This window comes from Scyliorhinus torazame, chromosome 8, assembly GCF_047496885.1.
Source record: "Scyliorhinus torazame isolate Kashiwa2021f chromosome 8, sScyTor2.1, whole genome shotgun sequence".
Taxonomy (NCBI): domain Eukaryota; kingdom Metazoa; phylum Chordata; class Chondrichthyes; order Carcharhiniformes; family Scyliorhinidae; genus Scyliorhinus; species Scyliorhinus torazame.
In genome coordinates, this window is record NC_092714.1 from 175749086 (window position 1) to 175770331 (window position 21246).

At 42.9% G+C, this 21246-nt stretch overlaps 1 protein-coding gene across 7 annotated transcripts in view; it reads right to left on the reverse strand.

The window, feature by feature from the left end:
• Window positions 1-4411: 4411 nt before the first annotated feature.
• Window positions 4412-21246, reverse strand: part of vapb (VAMP (vesicle-associated membrane protein)-associated protein B and C) — a 184665-nt gene continuing 167830 nt past the window's right edge. For 4 of the 7 annotated variants that reach the window (XM_072514542.1, XM_072514543.1, XM_072514539.1 and 1 more), the window contains 4 exons: window positions 17128-17208; window positions 15028-15054; window positions 12362-12535; window positions 4412-5573 (listed from right to left, as the gene is read on the reverse strand). In XM_072514542.1, the coding sequence (XP_072370643.1) occupies window positions 5415-5573; window positions 12362-12535; window positions 15028-15054; window positions 17128-17208 (441 nt within the window). In that variant the 3' untranslated portion in view covers window positions 4412-5414. The remainder of the gene's footprint in view (window positions 5574-12361; window positions 12536-15027; window positions 15055-17127; window positions 17209-21246) is intronic. The other 3 variants (XM_072514544.1, XM_072514540.1, XM_072514545.1) reach the window with 2 other exon arrangements.

Consider the following 21246-nt stretch of genomic DNA (forward strand, 5'->3'; position numbering starts at 1 on the left):
AACTTCAGCACCTTAAAGGTCAGGCATTCTCTGGAGCTATTTTTAGGTTGTCAGGTAAAATTGAGAATCATTGTACCATGCCTGCAAGAGATCTGCAGGAAGCTGAAACTCAAGTCCTCTGAGGCATCAGTGGGAGGGGTGTATAGCCCAATCAAGGAAAAGCGAGGGTGACGAAAAAGGTACCCAGAAATGAGTGGATGCTGGTGACTATGGCAGTGACACCTCTATGACCCCACAGCATAGCGCTGCAAAGAATCTAATGATCTGATCAGGTCAAGCAAGTTAAGAGTCAGTCACACCTTCAAAGGTGTGTTCACACGCTGCTCACAACCACCTTCCTCTCGCTGCATTGATGGGCTTCAGGAACTGGCGACGAAGGTCCAGGAGGTTTTTTTGCTGCCTTTCCACCCCGCCAACCTTCACCAAATGTTATTTTATTCAGGAAACTGGTGTCTAAATGATAAAAGGGAGTACAGGTTGCATCACTTTGGCTTGTATTCCATTCATATAATCAAGGTGTTTAAAACGATAAATGGATTTCATAGTGTAGATGAAAATAAATCATTTCCTCTGGTGAGGGAATCTAGAATGAGGAGCCAAAATGTTAAATTTAGAGCCAGGCCATTGAGGAGCGATGTGAAGGAGATATGCAAATATGGAATTCTCCTCAAAATGTTGCTAATCCTGGGGTCAATAAAAACTTTCAAGATTGAGATTGCTAACTTTTTACTTGATTAGCAAGATATATGTACCAACAGATAAATGGTGTTGCCATGCACGTCAGACATGCGCATGCCCCCTCATTCAATTAGATCAAGAGGCTGAATGCTGACACTTGTTCCTATTTCCCTCACAGTCTTACCGGCACAGATTAAAAACTCCCCCCAAAACGTTATATGGTACATAATTCCTTTGTTTCGTTAAACCTTATGACCTGCCCACTTGTTGACATCTGGTTGTAGCTGCATCCCAGGGCAACGTTTGTTACAGGAAATTAAAGCTCCTGACATGAGGGGGAATATTGGTCATAGCTTGTGCAAAACCTAAACGTCATCCTCTCACCTGCTCAGAGGGAAGCGTTGGGAGTTCCTGGAGAAGCAGATGGGAAATGGTGTCAGGAATACAGAAAAATTAATTTGTATCATTGTAACATTCTGCTTACCTTTCTCAAGCTGTTGAAGAGCACAAGAATGGTCAGAAGACAATGTCAATGTTATAATTCCTTTTGCTGAAAGTCATGTGTTGCTCAACATCCCGTTCTAGCAACTTCCTCCCTGATGAGAAGTCAAATCGAGGCTGTGTGCTCTCGCCATGGATGTGAAAGATCCCATTCAGGAAAGAGGATCAAAATGAACCGAGTCCCTATATTGCATGAGTCACTGGGTCAGAATTCTGGAACTCCCTTCCTAACAGCACTGCCTAAGTACCAACACCACATAGACTACAGAGGTTCAAGCAGCGAGCTTACCACCACCTTAAGGTACAATTAGGGATCAGCAATAAATACTACACTGCACCTTTGCTCAGCCACATCCATTAAACTGTTGTTTATCTCTGTACACTTCAGCTCATTCAAAATTCTACTCCCCAACTCTCAACCCAGTCCCGTTCACCCACCTGTCCTGCTCATCTATATTTGCTTCCAGCAATGCCTCGATTTTAAAAGATCAATTTTTTGCTCCAGCTGTAACAACTCTCGATTACCATCACTCCTCCAATCCTGGTCTCCTCTTCAAATTTGTTCTTGGGATGTGGGTGTCACTGGCAAGGCCAGCATTTATTGCCCATAATCTGCTTACCTTTGAACTGAGTAGCCATTTCAGAGGGGTATCTAAGGCTGTGGGTCTGCCAGACCAGGTAAGGACAGCAGATTTCCTTCCCTAAAGGGTAACAGTGAACTAGATGGGCTTTTACGACAATTAATGATAATTTTATGGTTCGAATTGAACTTAAACTCCACCAGCTGCCGTGGTGGTATGCAAACCCATATCTAGGCACATTAGCCTGTCTTTGAAAGCGTCTGGAACCCTCAGTTGCAGTAAAACAGCAGAATTACCAGTCACCGTTTCTCCAGTTCCAGAACTTGCTCTGCGACACTAAAGCACCAAGTCCCAGAATCATGCACTCTCTCCGATACAGCACATCCTTTTTCATAGTCCCAGAAATCTAAGCACAGAAAGAGGCCTCAAAGCCTACGCTGGAACCATGCACTTCTTTCACTGCTTCCCTTCAGTCCCTAGTGGCCCTTTTTCTGAGCAGGCAACTAATTCAGCTTCCATCTCCATTTGTCTGATGATGCGCAGCACTTTCAAGATTAGGCCTCCAGAAATAGGAAGACTGATTGGCCAGCGATCAATAACAAGTTTGCTACAACTGGTATATGCTCTTGAAATACTCTTTTGATTAACTTTGTTGGTTCAGAAGCCGGAACCCTTCAGTGAATGTTCAGTAATTGCTGATCCCATCTTTGTTAATGAATGTTCCTCCATAGAGCTTTGCCGTTTCTTGTTCTATTAGTCATCAGATTTTGTTTCTCTGCACTAAAACCACCTGATCAGACACAATCATTTGCAAGTCAGGTTCAAATTAAATTGTTACCAATATGTTGAGTCTGTCAGGATTTATGTACGGGATTTACAATGAACAGAGGTTCGATATTTTTAAAGAGAAGTTTTGATGTCTGGCCCGTTGACTCAGGAGGACACGTGCCTCGGAGTCAGCAGATTCACAAGTAACTGCACTTAGGAAACTTTCTAACATCAATTGCACCTGCCTGTAAATTTCAGGCTCAAAATCTGATCGGAGTCAACTGCAGTCATCATTCAACCTCTTGCGGAATAACTCCAAACTGCTTTTCAACTTTTTAAAAGATTGCTTCACAGAGAGTAGGTTATGTGACAGATGTTTCTTTTTTTTCTTTCGTGGGATGTGGCGGTCAGCATTTATTTCCCATCCCCAATTGCCCTCAAGCAAAGGTGAGAGCTGCCTTCTTTGAACCGCTGCAGTCCATGGGTGTAGGTACATCGAAAATAGAAGCTGGAGGCCACTTGGCCCTTCGAGCCTGCTCTGTCATTCATTATGATCATGGTTGATCATGAAGTTCAATACCCTGATCCACCACCGCACCACCCACCCCCACCCCCCCCCTCCACCACCCATATCCCTTTAGCCCCAAGATCTATATCTAATTCCTTCTTGAAGTTTACACAACGTTTTGGCCTCAACTACTTTCTGTGGTAGTGAATTCCACAGATTCACGACTCTCTGGGTGAAGAAATTTCTCCTCAGTCCTAAAAGGTTTACCCCTCATCCTCAAACTATGACCCCTAGTTCTGGACTACTCCCCCACCATCAGGAACATTCTTTCTGAATCGATCCTGTCTAATCCTGTTAGAATTTTATAAGTTTCTATGAAATCCCTCTCACTCTTATAAACTCAAATGAATATAATCCTATAGTCTCTCCTCATATGACAGTCCCACCATCCCAGAAATCAGTCTGGTAAACCTTTGCTGTATTCCCTCCATAGCAAGAACATACTTCCTCAGATAAGGACACCAAAACTGCACACAATACTCCAGGTGTGGCCTCACTAATGCCCTATACAACTGCAGTAAAACATCCCTCTCCTGTACTCTAATCCTCTCGCTGCCATTTGCCTTCTTTACTGCCTGCTGTACCTGTGCGCTTACTTTCAGTGACTGATGCACTGAGTATCCACCTCTCTCAGTTTACACCCATTCAAATAATGTCTTCCTATTTTTGCTACCAAAGCGGATAACCCATAGCGGTACACTCTCAGTGCTGTTAGGAAGTTCCAGGATTTTGACCCAGTGACAGTGAAAGAACAATGATATATTTCCAAGTCACAATAGTGTGCAGCTTGGAAAGGAACTTGCAGCTGGTGGTGTTCTCATGCAGCTGCTGCCCATACCCTTCTAGGCAGTAGCAGTCGCAGGTTTGGACAGTGCTGTTGAAGGAGCCTTGGTGAGTTGCTGCAATTAATCTTCTAGATAGTACACACTGCTGTCACTGTGTGTCAGTGGTGGAGGAAGCGAGTGAATTAAGTGGATTGCCTTGTCCTGGATGGTGTTGAACTGCTCGAGTGTTGCTGGAGCTGCACTCATCCAGATAAGTGGATGAGCAAAAGGATCACCCTGCAGTAAAACTGATGTGCACCTTGGGTTCTGTCTGGAATGAGTATTTGAAGCTGCACATTATTCAGGTGACTTGCTGTTGGATGGTCATGCTAGACAGAGTGACAACACTGATCTCACGTTGTAGCATTATTTGTTGAAATATCTGACCCCAGTCAGGTGCAGTGACCATTTAACCTCTCAAGAAACAACTGCTCACAGAACCTCCAGTTACAAGCAAAAGCAATTTCAGAAAATAATTAGATTAAGCAAAATCAATTAAATTTGGGGCTTTATTAAGATGCTACATAGCCAAACAGGATTGGTCATTACAGCATAGACTATTTAACTACTAATATTCATTGTATTCTCTCTGATAAACAGTTAATTATATACAAAATAGTTGCCTGACTGCTGTAGCCCAATATTGGATGATCAAAGCTGATAGTACATATCTAATTTCACTGTAGTGCCTAAGGCATGTGTGGGGACGACTATCCCACAATGTGGTTCTCAGCAGCAATGGCCATTCAGTCAATCCACCGAGCTCCCAAGTGTGGGTTGAGCAAATAGCAGGTAACAGTATTTGACTTTAGTTACTTGTATTAAGTGTGAAATGGAATACAGGAGGTCCTTTATTATTTGTCAAATAAAAGCATGGGACAACACGTTAAGGAGTAAATGGATCTAGCCATTTTTTTTTAATATATTGTATTTTCTTTCTAAACCCTGACACAGGCCACTTTGAAAAACTGCATCAACAGAAACTATTCAACACTTTTGCCTTTTGGGATGGGAAGGAAAGGGCTCTTTTTAAAGTATTACATGGCATTGGCAGCCCGACCTTCCCAGCCACCCAGTCCAGTTATACACACCAGATGGTAGAGGCAGCACCAGCATTCATTTAGTGTACTTAAAAGAGGTAATCCTGTGACAGGTACCAGAATTTAACATGATTAAAATTACACCTAGAATATGCCGTCACATCGAAATGTCCTCCTTCATTCCCCCACCCACCCCCCGCCCACCCAATAACGTGAGCACTCTGCGCGTGCAACTTACTGTACAACTTTATAATTAACACAAGGTTTCTCCCAATTATCTTACTGTACTTGTGCAAAGGGGTAACTGAAAGGCAAGAACCTGTGAGATGCTGTACATTAAAGTGTTTTTTTTATGTATTTTAATTTTTGATCATGAAATCATTTCTACCCCATGATATGGCAGATCAAACAAAAAACAACCCAAGCTAACAGATCACCAGCATGCTGCTTTGCTCTACAACACCAGCTTTCCTACAATTGTCCCCAGGATAAAGAACAGGACAACCACAGCGATCATCCGAGTGGCAGGTCCTTCTTCTTTCATCATAATGTTCTTGGATGGCATAGGATTACCAGACTGAGGCATCCTCCTCATTCGAACCCCGTCATCCTCCTGCAGTACAAGGAAAGATTCAACAGATTCTTTAATCGAGGTGGAAACCACAGGTTAAATACAGGATATAATTCCCCTACACGGTCTTTATCAAAAGGTCCCAGGACAGTACAGCACAGGGTTAGATAACAGAGTAAAGCTCCCTTAAATTGTCCACATCAAACACTCCCAAGGCAGGTATAAAACGGGATCAGATATAGAATAACACTCCCACTACGCTGTCCCATGGTACACTCCAGGACAGGTACAGCATGGGGTTAGGTACAGAGTAAAGCTCCCTCTACACTACCCTATCAAACACTCCGAAGACAGGTATAGCACAGGATTATATACAGAGTAAAGCTCCCTCTACACAACCCAATAATGTAGCACTGCTTCAAGCCGGGAGCCCCGGAGGGACATTGTCTTCATTTCATATTTTAGCCATCCCATACCGTTCATTAGGTGAATGTCAATAGTGGGGCATTTTTCTCATGTGGGGCTAATGCCCACTCACTATAGATCAAGACTGCCAAAATAATTCCACATGTGAAAGCACAGAGGCTTTCAACCCATGATTGGAATCAGACTGGAGTTCCAGTGATAAGTTGGCGAGTGTAAGGGTCTCCAACTTGATGCTCCCAATCTTTCCCAGTTGGATCGCATTAACATGAAAAAAGTTCAAACAAAATTAAGTCAAGTAAGAGGTGTGTTTTCTTTGTGGGAATAAAAAGTTAATCGTTAAGATGTAACTTATGGTTTAAAATCAGTATTTTAAACATAAACATCATTGTGTCTCAATAAACCAGTTTGAGTGGTGTAGCTATACTGTGGTCATGGGTAATGCTTTTGATTCAAGGAACCAGTTTCATGGTCGCTACCATTATCGCTTCTAATATAACTGAGCTGAAAAATTATTCTGAATGTGTGCTATCAGAAGTTTTTTTTAAATGAAGTTGCATGCCAGAAATAGAGGATGACCAAGTGACGAATGAGAGTGCGAAACTTAAGGTACCTTATATCAGCAAGAAAGAGAGTACTGGAGAAATGCAAGGGAATAAAATTCGACAAATCTCTAAAACCTGATTGCCTACATTCTAGGTTCGAAAAGAGATAACTGCAGAGTTTGTGGATGCTCTGGCTGCGATTTTCCATTTTGAACTGTCCCTGCAGTTTGAAAGTTAGCAAATGTAACATTGCCATTCAAACAGGAAGGGAGAGACAAAATTGGGAACTACAGGCCAGCCTGATATCAGTCATCTGGGAAGTATTGGAATCTACTGGCAAGCAAATCTTAATGCAATTAAAGCACTTATATGATTGGAACAAGTCGGCATGGTTTTACACAAGGGAAATCTTGTTTGACAAATTTATCAGTGGTTTTTGAGGATGTAATTAGTCAGCTAAATAAAAAGGAACCCGTACATGTTGTATACCTGGATTTTCATGGCATTTGAGGTGCTGCACAAAAGGTTATTAGGCAAGGTGAGGGCTCATGCAGTTGAGGGTAATATTTTAGCATGGATTGAGGATAGGTTAAAGGGCAAGGGCTGCTACCTCACACTGCCTTTGGGTTTGTGTGTGGAGTTTATATGTTCTCCTCGTATCTGTGTGGGTTTCCTCCGGGTGCTCCGGTTTTCTCCCACAGTCCAAAGATGTGCAGGTTAGGTGGATTGGTTATGCTAAATTACCCCTCAGTGTCCAGGGATGTGCATGTTAGGTGGGGTTAGGGTATTATGGGGATAGGGCAGGGGAGTGGTGTAGAGTGCTCTTTAATAGGGTTGGTGCAGACTTGATCGGCCAAAAGGCCTTCTTCTGCACTGTGGGGTTTCTATGGTCCTAAGAAGCAAAGAGTAGGCATAAATGGGCATTCTCAAGCAGGGAGACTATGACTAGTAGATTACCATAAGGATCAGTGCTGTGGCCTCATTAAGTTACAATCTATATTAATGAATTAGACAGAGGGCAGAGAGTAATAATTTTGCTGACAATAGAAAGTTAGATGGGAATGCAAGCTGTGAGGAGTGCACAAGAGGCCACAAAGACATATAGACAACTTAAGTGAGTGAACAACAAAATGGCTGGATGAGTATAATGTGGGAAATATGAGGTTATTCGCTTTGGTCATAAGAATAGAACAGCAGAATATGTTTTTAAAACGTGATGTTCAAAGAGATTTGCATGTGCTCATACAAGGAACTCAAAGTTAGCATGCAAGAACATCAAGAAAACAAGTGGCCTGTTGGCCTTTTTAGGAAGGGGATTGGGGTACATGAATAAATAGGTCATGCTCCAATTGTTCAGGGTGAGGTGAGAACATACCTCGAATACTGTGGGCAGTTTTGACCTTCATATTTAAAGGATATACTTGCTTTCAGCAAAGATTCACTAGGCTGCTCCCTAGGATGAGAGACTAAGTAAATTGGGTTTATATTCTCTGGAGTTTATAAGAATAAGCAATGATCTTATTAAAACATTCGAGATTATGGAAGGGGTTTGACAGGATAGACATAGAGGTTGTTTTCCCTGACTGGAAAGTCAGAATACTGGGACACAGTTATCAGGATAAGGAGGTGATCATTTAGGACTGAGATGTGGAGAAATCTCTTCACTCAAAGGGTTATGAATCTCTGGAATTTGCGACCCCAGGGAGTTTTGTGAGGGACTAAGACCTTGCATTATTTATTTTTATAAAATATATATAATGTAGATGTGCTCATCGCAATTTCCAAAACTGGGCAAAGACGTAGAAAATGGCTGCATCTGTGTGTGTATCTGACCTCTGAACGAAAGAAGCCATGTTGCAGTGCAGCCACTAACAACCCCCTGCAGACTACAAAGGTCACTCGCATTTAATAACCAAGGGTGGCCAGAAGGAAATGGATTGCCTGCTAAGACAAAGGCCCTGCAACTGCCCTTTCAATTGCTAATCACTAGGACTCTTTGGAATCCAGAGGATGGATACACATCTTTAGTCAAAGATGGAGAGGTGGGAGTCATGTGATATGGGCCTCTGGCTTGTGGAACCAGTAACAGTCTTGCTGAACTTCATAGCTCAGTCTGCTGTCTACCATATTCTAGCAGGCCACACCGAAGGAGCTCTGGCTCGAGGTGACCACTTGGTCCCACCCACACCGTTTCTGTTGGAAGTTCTGTTCAATCACCTACAAGACTAATTCATCTGTATGTGTCTATCTCATCTTGGGAAGTCAACACCACCAGAAAAGTGAATTATACAGCATCAGATATCACCCCACCCACCTCCGTGAAGGAATATCTAATTGGATTTTGATTCTGGACTCTGGAACCCACCTGAAAAATTATTCATTTTTTCTGTGATCTCTGTACTGTAACCTCCTTTTTCTATTTGTCTTTTTACTTCCTGAGTGTGGAGGCAATGTTGTGAACCCTCCTCCTACATTTTGAGTGTGTGCAAATAAACTAACCCTCTGAGTTTATCCTATCTCAAGTTTGCTGTGGGGTTATTAAAAGAAGATTGGATCACACCAAGACAGAAGGATGGGAAACTCGCCACCGCTTATGAAAAGGGAAACAAATCACCTTTCTGGGGATGTGATGTAGGCACAGGAATAGTCGCTTTCCTGCGGGCTCTGGCGTTACCGCTTATAATCAGTAATTTATCTTGATTATTTGGCACTCCTAATCTTTGAATTACTAATTGATATTATCTCCCTGGATGCGTATTGATAAGAATATACTGAAAAATGTCAAGAAATCCGGTGATAAAGGGGTATAGGGGGATTCAGCGGGAGTGGAGCTGCCCTTTTAATATGTCAGCCTGATCCCGGAGAAGTTTCGCGACCCCGTGGTGAAAATGACTCGCGACATTATCCGTGTTACTGACGAGAAGTTCGGTGTGCCTATGTGCTCATGAAACCGAGTTGCAGAAGACTAATAAAGGGCTTGATAATATGGAGGAGTGAATCCTGAAAGCCGAACATGTTGCTTCCTTGGCGGAAACTCAAATTTAATCCTTGGAAAACCAGCTATGTGATATATCAGAAATCCTGGAAAATTTGGAGAATGGAGGTCGAAGAAAAAATATCCAAGTGGGGCAGCACGGTAGCCTTGTGGATAGCACAATTGCTTCACAGCTCCAGGGTCCCAGGTTCGATTCTGGCTTGGGTCACTGTCTGTGCGGAGTCTGCACATCCTCCCCGTGTGTGCGTGGGTTTCCTCCGGGTGCTCCGGTTTCCTCCCACAGTCCAAAGATGTGCGGGTTAGGTGGATTGGCCATGATAAATTGCCCTTACTGTCCAAAATTGCCCTTAGTGTTGGGAGGGGTTACTGGGTTATGGGGATAGGGTGGCGGTGTTGACCTTGGGTAGGGTGCTCTTTCCAAGAGCCGGTGCAGACTCGATGGGCCGAATGGCCTCCTTCTGCTCTGTAAATTCTATGAAAGTCTATGAAAGTCGTCGGTCTGCTGGAGGGGGAGAAATGGCTACCGCGTTTTATTAAGGCGGATGTTAAGGCTGGGTGTTTCAAATTGGAAAGGATACCCTGTATCCTGTCATTAAGGTCAAGGGATAATCTTCGCCCCAGGCCTATAATTGTTCACTTACACAAATTTGAATATCGCCAGAAGGTCCTGGAATGGCGAGGGGTGTGGGACCTGGCTCCACGAGGGTGCGAGCATTTCCTTCTTCCAGGAATTTTCAACAGTGACACAGATAAAGCGTCGAGGCTGGGGCGGTACGTGACGCAGAGGTTAGCACTACTGCCTCATGGCGCTGAGGACCTGGGTTTGATCCCGGCCCGGGTCATGGTCCGTGTAGAGTTTGCATGTTCTCCCCATGTTTGTGGGGGTCTCACCCCCACAAACCAAAGATCTGCAGGGTAGGTGGGTTGGATACACTAAATTGCCCCTTAATTGCAAAAAAAATAATTGGGTACTCTAAATATATTTTTTTAAAGTGTTGAGGCTTCAATGAAGTACGAAGGCAACTCAAGACAACTGGGGTGAATTATGTTATGCTTTATCCTGTGACCCTGAAAGTTATATCCGACGGCTCTGTGAAGTCTTATGATAGTCCAAGTGCTTTCTTGGCCTTCAAGACCATGAGGGACAAGATGTGGAGATGCTGGCGTTGCAGCCAGTGAGCCAAGCCGGGAATCGAACCTGAACCCTGGAGCTGTGAAGCAACAGTGCTAACCACTATGAATGAAATTAAAATCACTTATTGTCACAAATAGGCTTCAATGAAGTTACTGTGAAACGCCCCTAGTCGCCACATTCCGGCGCCTGTTCGGGGAGGCTGGTACGGGAATCAAACCGTGCTGCTGGCCTGCCTTAGTCTGCTTTAAAAGCCAGCGATTTAGTCCAGTGTGCTACCGTGCAGCCCATGATGGGCCAAATGGCCTCCTTCTGCACTGTAGGGATTCTATGATTCAAAAAGATTCCCTAATATCAGGGCAGGAGTGTGGGGGGAGGCAGCACAAGATCACGCGGGGGGAGGCCATAAAAAGCTACCACAGAGACGGGCTTTTGGAAAGGGATGTGACGGAGATGCACTAACAGCAGAACTATGTTCTATCAATGCAAGAATCATTTTTGCCTGCCTGCATAAGTGGAGTTGAGAGCTGCATGTTCATTTTACGTGCTGTTTAATGGGAAATCATTTGTAAGAGATACATACAAGCTGTTCTTGTTAAATTCGAATTTGAAAAGTTTAAATATTGGTTTTCTTTTATTTTAATAAAGTTTTGTTTGTAAAAATAACCAACAATTATTTCTCATGCAATTACCCTGGAACAAATCGATCTTTCCAGTCTTAAAATTGAAAAAAACATTGCAGTTCGGGTCCAGTATCTTAGCCACTGTTGGAATCTGACCAGGCGTCATAACAGATCCCTATCTTAAATTCATAGGTTCCACCTTGGCTGACTTACTCCTGTTAGGTTTTCCATGAGCTATTTCATTTTGTTAGTTGATATTGCAATACATAACGGCTTGCGTGCTGAACTAATTTTGTTTTCCCCCATTCAATGTGTTAATCTGTTGTTGAATTGATTTGTTATATAAACTAGAGGCACCGGTTCCTTAAGTATACTGTTCTGAATTTATCCTGTCTTGCTTGTTCCGGTGTTTGCTATAACTCTTGCTCTGTTCTGGAACTGTTTTGCACTGACTTTTTTGTTACTTTGTTGTGTTTGTTGTAAACAAATTTTTTTTAATGAATTAAAAAATATATATTAAAAAAACACCTTTTTGTTTAGGGGTGGAGAGAGGAGAAATTAGAGTTCACATTAATCCCAGATTGTTGAATGGATTTAAAGCTGTGATGGACAGAATTTTGGTGCGTCAGGGAACTGAAGGATATGGGCTTTTGGTGGGAAAGTGGAGTTGAAGTCCAATTGGTTGAACAGGCTTGAGGGACCACATGGCTTACTCCTGCCTCTATCTCTTGACTTCTTGTGCTATGTTGCAACAGCCACTCTTGAAAGCACCCTGCACTTTCATCTTGTCAACTGCCAGCTACTCCAGCCTGCACACCTAGGAATTGAGGAAATTTGAGCTGGATGTTCCTAAGAAACCAATCCCTCTCAGATGGGTATTAAAGTGGCACTATTTTGAAGTGCTGGGGAATTTGCCATGTTGTCTTGGCGAAACATTAGCCCTCGGTCATTGGCAATAACCAGATGATCTTGCTATGTGTAGATTGGTTCCCAGGTTTCCTATCTTACAACAGCAATTGCAGTTCCAAAGTACTTCAGAAGTTGTAAAGTACTTTGGGATGTTCTGAGGTTGTAAATGCAAGCTCCTTCTTTCTGTTTTCGGGAAGCCTCACCTTTAACTGTTTGTTCTCCTCACGAAGTCTCTGAACCTCTGACTTAAGTATCCTGCAGTCATCCATCACTTTCCTCAAGTCTAAATCATCCAAGGAAGAGCTGGTTGATTTTGTCATCATGGAGGTTTCTGTTTTCAGTGAAGTGGAAGTGACTTTATTCATCTCCAGCTCATGCTGCAGAAATTCAGAGAAACTTAATAAGTAAAAAAACGCCGCTTTCAAATTTAAACCCATCTAAAATTATTTGGATTAGAATTATGAACCTAGGTGTCAGTTCTGTTACAGGTTAGTGACACAGGAGACTGGGATTTTTGCTCTTGGTCAGTTTGGATCAGTAGTAGTAGTCTCACCTCAGAGTGAGGGTGTCATGGGTTCAAGCCCTCCTTTAGGACACAATCTTGGCCAACACTCTCGAGTGCTACATTGTTGAAGGTGCCATCTTCTAGATGAGATGTCAAGCTAAGGTCCTGTGGACACAAGAGATCCCAAAGCAGGGGAGCTCTCCTGCTTTATGTTTACTCCTTAGCCAACATCAGAAACAATTTAACAGCTGTTGTTTGGGGAATTTTTGCCATATTTGTGTTGCCTACTCTGGCTACAAATCTACACCCAAAATAAGAATGTACTGGCTGTAAAGTACTTTGGGGTGTCATGAGAATGTGAAAGGCTGCTATTCAAAAAAACAAGTTATTTCTTCCATTGAGTTGCGGGATAGGAAGTTCCCTTCCATCCCGTCTAGGTATGGACTGTTCTCAGGACAGGAACTGAATAATGAGGATCCTGGGCTCCAAATATTGGCACTTGCTGTATCTGACAGTGCATGGCCTCTTGAGAAAGGTGACGGGGGTGAGAAGAAGCAGTCAGATATTGTTCAGTCACTGCTCAGAGAATAATGCTCTCGGACTAAGAATTCTCGTCTCACTTTGTTTCTTTTGTCTGGACCCAGGAGCAAAAAGAGTGCGTTGCATTCCATTCAGGTATCGTAGGGATTTCAGCGACTGGTATAACATTTCAATACAAAGAACGGAATCAGTGTCAATGAAAAATCATCAACAACTGGAGCAAGTTTCTTTGAAGGGTGAGGGATCCCTATGGGGTGCAACTCATTCCTTCTCATTGCCCCATTGTATTATTAAATAATATAAAGAAATCTCAATAAAGGGAGGGGCCAGAAATGGAGAGCAGATGCAGTTCAGATGCGAAAGGTGAAAAAACAGACTAAAGTATTGGATCTCTCACTGGGGTGTGTTAACAGCCACTGGCTGACCAGTCGTGTTTTTCCAGCATTTGCAGTTTTTATTTTGGGAAAACAAAAAGCTATTTTGTAAACAGAATTGCAGGAGGAGAACTTGGGAGGTGGTGAATGCTCGGCTGATTTATTTTGTGCTGCCTTGGCTAAGGGCAATCACAGAGCTTTTAGTTTGGAACGGGTACACTGTTTAGTTTTCAGGTAGGTCACATGCCTTATGGGTATTACTACAAATCACTTAAAACTCATTTTAATGAGTCTTCACACACACACACACACACTGAAGTGCGCACAAGCACTCATTTAGTACACAAGGTATCTGGCATGGACCTTGAACAGATAGTACTTTTCACATGCACAGATACATTATGTCAAGGGTAGGGATGCCATGATAATGCTTGAACATTTCAATTACTGTTGCAAGAACAAACCTAATGCGTCAAGAAGTATAATATTTAAAATATTGTACTTCCCCTGATCATGTGCGCTGTAATATGTCATATCAAATAAAATGGGGCTAGTGTAAATTGTCAGAGATGCCCAGTCATGGTAGTTCTGGTATTTATTTTTGTAACACATTGCAGATCACCAGGTTTTGATGGGGATGGGTGACTGAGAGGGGTGATGTATCACAGAGTTATGATGCCTCACGTTGTAGAGTACACCGCACATTATCAACATGGAGTAATGGAAACCCTCACACAATTCACAGCATGTTGTATATCAACTCTGAGCCGCGAGGACCCACTTTCAGGAATGCTGCAACACACAATGACAAAAATTGCGGTCGGTCAGTGCCTGCTGTGCTCCTACACTGAACTCCTGATTTCCACTGTGGGCAGCTCCAGAGGCTGGGAATCTTTCACGTGAGCAGAGAAAAGAATATGGCAGGAAGAGTAATTGCATCCATGGAGTGGAAACTGGGATGACCTCTCCCTTATACCCTGTTCCTGGCGGACAAGAAAAGGAAAAGGATTTATACATCGATCAATATCCCACCGGAAGTGAATGGAACCCCAGGGACATCCAAAATGGTCAAGTCTGATAAGGATTGCCGGTGAAGGGAATCACCATTTAATGGACTCCAATGGGAGTCTCACTAACATATACTAATATCACATGTCGGGTTTATATTATTCGATTCTTTAAACTAGGCTAGAGGTACAGGTCTGGGAGAAACATGATATCAAGGACAGTTTTTTCAATGGATTCACACCATTGAACCGTGGCACTGGACCAACGATGTGAACAGTTGTATTAATGGACTGAGGTCAGTGTATGTTTACAGGGGAATACCATAGCACAGGTTACATTATGTATCATGTCATCACTACACCTGAGAACTGGTTAGGACATAGTGATCAGTCCAAAACAACATTAATCTCATAATCATGAAAGTTTATATCAGTACCCTTACATTTCTCTTTTTGTGTACTGGACGCCACTGGAACATTAAGAGAAAACGGTGAAGAGTTAAACATTCAGTAGTATAGCACCTCTGGTCCTTTAAACTCTGAGACAAATATCACTCATTGGCTGTCTCCACCTCTATCACTGATACTGCAAGAATAAAATGCCCATTAAATTATCACTGTGTCGAAGAGAAGCAATTCACAGGGTCAGTTCCAGACAAGGGCCCTCCTTTTACAGCTTGGATGAATTGTAGGCACTTTTGATAAATTTTCACAGAATCTTGCAGCTCAAAAGGTCATTCAGCCCTTCATGCCTTCGCTGGTTCCTAGGCTGAGCTATGCAATTAGTCCCACTCGCCTGGTCTTTCCCCAAACTCCTTCAAGTGGGAACCAGAATGGAAGCCTGAACAATGGGAAAAGGTTTATCCCCCATTTACAAGTCTTTGCATTCCCAAAGAGATTTGATATCGAGCCACATAAAAGAAAGGTTATTGCACAAGATAAGGATTCATGGTAGAATATATTTATAGATAACTGACTAATAGGAAACATAGTCGGGATAAATGGGTAATTTTCAATTTAGCAAACTGTAACTAGTGGAGTGTCGCAGGATCAATGTTTGTTTCTCAACTATTCACAATCTATATCAATAGCTTGGGTGAAGGGACCGAGTGTATTGCAGCCAAATTTGCCTACGATACAAAGGTAGGTAGGAAAGCAAATTGTGAGGAGGATGTAAAACACATTTTGCAAAATGGTTAAGTAAGCGTGCAAAAATTTGAAAAATGGAGTATAATGTAGGAAAATGTGAGGCAGTCTACTTTGGTGGGAAAAATAGAAAAACAAAATATCATTTCGAGAGGGGCGGCAGAATGCTCCATTCAGAGGGAAGTGGGTGGCCTTGTACATAAATCACCAAAAACTAGCACATATGTACAGCAAATAATTGGGAAGGCAAATGGAATGTTGACCGTTACTGCAAGCAAGATGGAATATAAGAACAGAAAAGTCTTGTTACAACTTTACAGGGCATTACTAAGACCACATCTAGAGCATTGCATACAGTTTTGGCCTCCTAAGAGGAATATCCTTGCAATTGGGAGCAGTTCAGAGAAGCTTCACAAGGTTAATTCCTGGGATAGGAAAGGGGGTGTCTTATGAGGAAAGGTTGACCAAGTAGGACTATACTATTGCAGTTTGAAGGAATGTGAGGGGGATCTTGTTGAAATCCAAAAGATTTATGTGAAAGCTTGGCAGGATGGTGGGGGGCGGCGAATGTGGGACAGGGCACAGGCAGCAAAAGTACAGTTGAGGCAAAAATATGATCAAATATTATTGAATAGCAAAACCAGCTCGAGGAACGATAAGGCCTATTCTTGTTCCTATTTTGTACATTAAGGCCAATCGCAATATTTTAATCGCATTGCTTTTCAAAATGAAATAATGCATTACAACTACTTGCGCGTCGAAAGCACATTTAGGAAAGTCATTCAAATTTATGACAGAAAATAAATACATGAAGTGTCAGGTTTCTGTGAAATTCTGCTGGCAATGGCAGCATGTGACATTACAGTGAATATACAGGAGCCTCCAATTATTAAAACAGACACGGTCATAGAAATCTACCTGGGCCAAGTGTCAATGGCCAATGTCCACTAAGTACTTGTACTCCACAGGCGGTCAAAGTTATTAAAGGTGGATGAAGGCACAATAGCAAGGCCAACAAGAAACAATGTACCAAAGCAAAATCTGATCCTGACAATGCTCAAATTTGATAGATTAACCGGTACAAAAGCGAGCAGTGAGAAGCTGTGAAAGTTTGCACATTTACTTGACTCTACGTTAGTAAGTTTTCTGCCATTTCCATGAAACTGCAACCTTCAAAGTAACTGTTGTTTAAATTAGACTGAGCTATGATTTGATTAGGTGTCTAATTGCCCTAACATAAAATGTTTGCTGCTACTTCCTGGCTGCTTCACAAAGATTCCACAGTCAATCAGTATCATGTGATCAATGGGTGCTGAACATCCCCATTCTTCTCAATGGGAAAATCATCAGGGCTGGGGCCCCTCCCTCACTTTCAGACAAGACTCTTTTAAACTTACTGTTTTCTCATTCTCAGAGGGTAGCTCAAAGACACACCGCAGCTTGGAGTCCATTAAATCATCTAGTTTTGCCTCTTTCCACTGTAAAAAATTAGAGAAAAGAGGTTAAGCATTTAATCATCGTCAACCTTTTGTAGTCCAGCACACTGAGTAGCTACTGCTAATGTATTTCACATGAAGGAGGTCTGTTGCAGCAGGAAATGAGGAGTCTGGAGGATTTCACACACTTCAATGTGGTGTTCAGAGGGAGCCCAGCCTGACGGTCCTACAGATGGCCATGCTGTGCACCAGCCAGAATCCATTTTCACTTAGATGTGCCTGCCCAGGATTCCCAGCTTGCAAGCTAGGAATTCTCAACTAGAAAAGGCTGAGAGCTCAACAGCAGCAAGTTGAGAAGACTGAATATGGGCTGCAATATTTTACAAAAGTGACACGGGTAGAAATTTGCATATAAATCCCAATAAACGCAAAACTTGAGACATTTTATATTATTTATCAAGCTAAATTTTAATGACATTTACAGTCAATGATATGAGCAATGGAGGCTACGAGAAGGGGGTAGGTGAAGGGAGGAATGATGCCTGACTGTGGGGATAGGGCACAAGTGAGTGGAGGGAGGGGGAGAGAGAGAGACAAACATGGAGAGTAAGAGGGGAGAATGATACAAATTAAAAAGAGGGAGTTTGAGAGACAGAGATTGGGGTGGAGGTATTAAGAGTGTGTGAAAAGAGTGGATATGGTGGCAACAGACAGTTTTGAAGGTCACCCATTTTAGCTCTGCATTTTTGAGGAACAAATGGTATCAGTGTTGTGAATATTGATGTGATTAAATACTCATTGCAGTGCTAATGTAAGCCTACTTGCGACAATAAAGATTATTCTCAGTACACTGACTGCAATATACTGTTGTCATTTGCTCCTACTATCAAGAGGCAGAAAGGCTCACTTAAGTGGCCACTGCCTGTCTAATATGCTTCATGGACATTCACCAAGCCATTGGTGAACATTAGTTGCTGCCTTGGAATACACTTTTCTGCTGTTATTAGATATCCAAACATAATCATGCATCCAGTGCTCATCTGTCATACCTCATTATAGATTTTTAAAAAGCATTTTAAAAGACAGCAAAGAAAGGCAGTTACTTAACACCAGATTCTTGAACTCGTGCCTGACATGGACAATTTTTCCACTATGCACAACTCCCTCATCAAACGATGAAAGCCTTCATTGTGATCTTAAAGGGACATAGCTCCTCCACCTTAGCAGAAATAGTAATGCATTATGGGCAGCACGGTAGCATTGTGGTTAGCACAATTGCTTCACAGCTCCAGGGTCCCAGGTTCGATTCCTGGCTTGGGTCACTGTCTGTGTGGAGTCTGCACGTTCTCCCCGTGTGTGCGTGGGTTTCCTCCGGGTGCTCCGGTTTCCTCCCACAGTCCAAAGATGTGCGGGTTAGGTGGATTGGCCATGCTAAATTGTCCTTAGTGTCCAAAATTGCCCTTAAGTGTTGGGTGGGGTTACTGGGTAATGGGGATAGGAGGGGTTACTGGGTAATGGGGATAGGGTGGAGGTGTGGGCTTGGGTAGGGTGCTCTTTCTAAGAGCCAGTGCAGACTCGATGGGCTGAATGGCCTCCTTCTGCACTGTAAATTCTATGATGACTCCTTTGCCTCTCAACTCTGTGCTTAAGCAACACAGTTTATCTTAAGTAAACATCTTGTCAGTATATACAAGATAGCATACAGTTAATAATAATTAGAACTCTGGGATGTAGCCACTTAAATTGGCCAACTCCCGATTCAAAATGGCGAATGGCAAAGGCTGATGGGAAAGTAAGCCAACAAGACAAAAACCAGCAGCTGCAGGTTTGCTGTGTATTTTACCTCTGCAAAAACCAGACAACATACCAGCGACCATCAGCATTACAAAGTGAACAGCCATCTGCATACTGATGAGCAATCCCCGGGAACAATAAGTAACATTTTGACACACAAAGCAAAGCCAGACTCCTCGGCGCCAACAGGGGCCAAAACAAAGGAGGTGAACGAGCACCTCAAGACCACCCATCGATCAGGGAACCACTCCAGTATTGGAGAAAATCGAACCAAGCGATTGGGACAAAGTCCAATCACTTGGGACCAGGTACAGGGTCCGCCCCGAAAGGCGGGAAGCCCCTGGGGACTATAACAGTTGAGCCCCAAGTTCAAATCGCTCTCTTCTTCACTCGTCACCTCTCTTCACCGCTCTCTTCTTCCTGCCCGGGTCACCCAGCAAAAGGAACCAACATTGACCGTGACCGGTGCAGTGACTCCAGTGATCATCAAACTCGTAGGTCTTAATTCAACGCTCGCTACGAGATAGGCGCTCCCAGCTACCAATCTGTACCAACTTTGAATCCCGCAGACTCAGAACCCGAACGAAAGGCCATTTGTTTCCCTGACCTGGTGGGCCAGTTCAAAGTTAAGTATAGGCCTGTTAGTTGTAGAAGTAGCTTAGACGTAGAATTTGTGCATGAGTAGTGATTACTGTGTACAATAAATGTGCTTTGATTTAAATCTTACTAATCGGTGTACTGGGTTATTGATCATTACTCGGACTTGAACCTCATGGCGGTATCTTAAGGATACCTGGCGACTCGAGAGCAAAGGTAATAAAACAGAGCAATTGAACCAAAGGAGAAAATTAGCAACAGGGGAATAATGAAATCTTACACACATATTTAATACTTGGCCTATCTTTCCCTTACCATAAAGCAATGTAAACTGCAGAACTGAGAGAACCTAAAAGCATTAACTTGTACTTACATTATATAACAGTGCTTTTGGGATTGTACAGTCAAGGTAATAAAGGCCAGTTCCATAAATCTCTTTTACTTATGATGCCACCAATTCTTAACTCATTCGCCTCCAGCAATACCTTATATAAAATACACTTAACAAAGCAGAAATAAAAGGGGAGGCATGTCAATGCTGGGTGCTTGAGCACTTTTTAAAATTACCATTCAGTGTCTGCATCAAACACTCCGAAATCAGGTGCAATGCAGATTAAATGAGAAGTAACGCTCCCGCTATATTTTTTAAAAATCCGTTCACAGGACAGAGGCATCACTGGCTAGGCCAGCATTTATTGCCCATCTAGGTGGTGGTGGTGAGCTGCCTTCTTAAACTGCTGCAGTCCTTGTGGTGTTGGTACACCCCCAGTGCTGTCAGAGAGAGAATTCCAGTCTTTTAACCCAGTAACAGTGAAGGAGCTTGGCCTCAAGCTCATTGAAATCTGCACAAATGTGACATACCAGCCATGCCTGCAGATGTGATGACTGAGATTGTTCTAGTCTTGCAGGTGACACAAAGCTAGGAGGCACATAATATTCTGAAGATGGGACACAGACAGACTAAGCTCTTGGACAAAGCTGTGGCAGATTGAGTCCAATGTAGGGAAGTGTGAGGCCAACCACTTTAAATCCCCAAAAAGATAAATTGGAATATTTTCTTAATGCTGAGAGTCTAAGAACTGAGGAGGAGGAAAGGGGTGCATGTTTTAATGTACACAACTACTGGAAGACTAGTGCAGATTTTTAAAAAAAATCAAAATGGTTAATGCCTGTTGGCCTTTGCCTCAAGAATACTGGAATAAATTTTCCAGGGGCTTGGTCAGACATTAACTGGAACACCAGTGGCTGGTTTAGCACAGCGGGCTAAACAGCTGACTTGTAATGCAGAACAAGGCAGCAGCGCAGGTTCAATTCCCCTACCGACCTCGCCGAACAGGCGCCGGAATGTGGCGACTAGGGGCTTTTCACAGTAACTTCATTGAAGCCTACTTGTGACAATAAGCGATTATTATTATTCAGTGCTAGCAGCACATCTTAGAGGAGCGATACTGACTCTGGACAGTGTGAAGCACAGATTTACAGCAGGACTGAAATGGCAAAGTATTCTTATATTTTCTGGAGTTTAGAAAAACGAAGAGTGATCTGAGACATTCAAAATGATTTAGGGAGGCGTTGGCGGTGGGGTGTGGATGGTGGCAGTGGTAATGTCACTGGACTAGTAATCCAGATGCCCGGGCTAATGCTTTGGAGGCATGGGTTCAAATCCCACCAGGCAGCCGGTGGAATTTA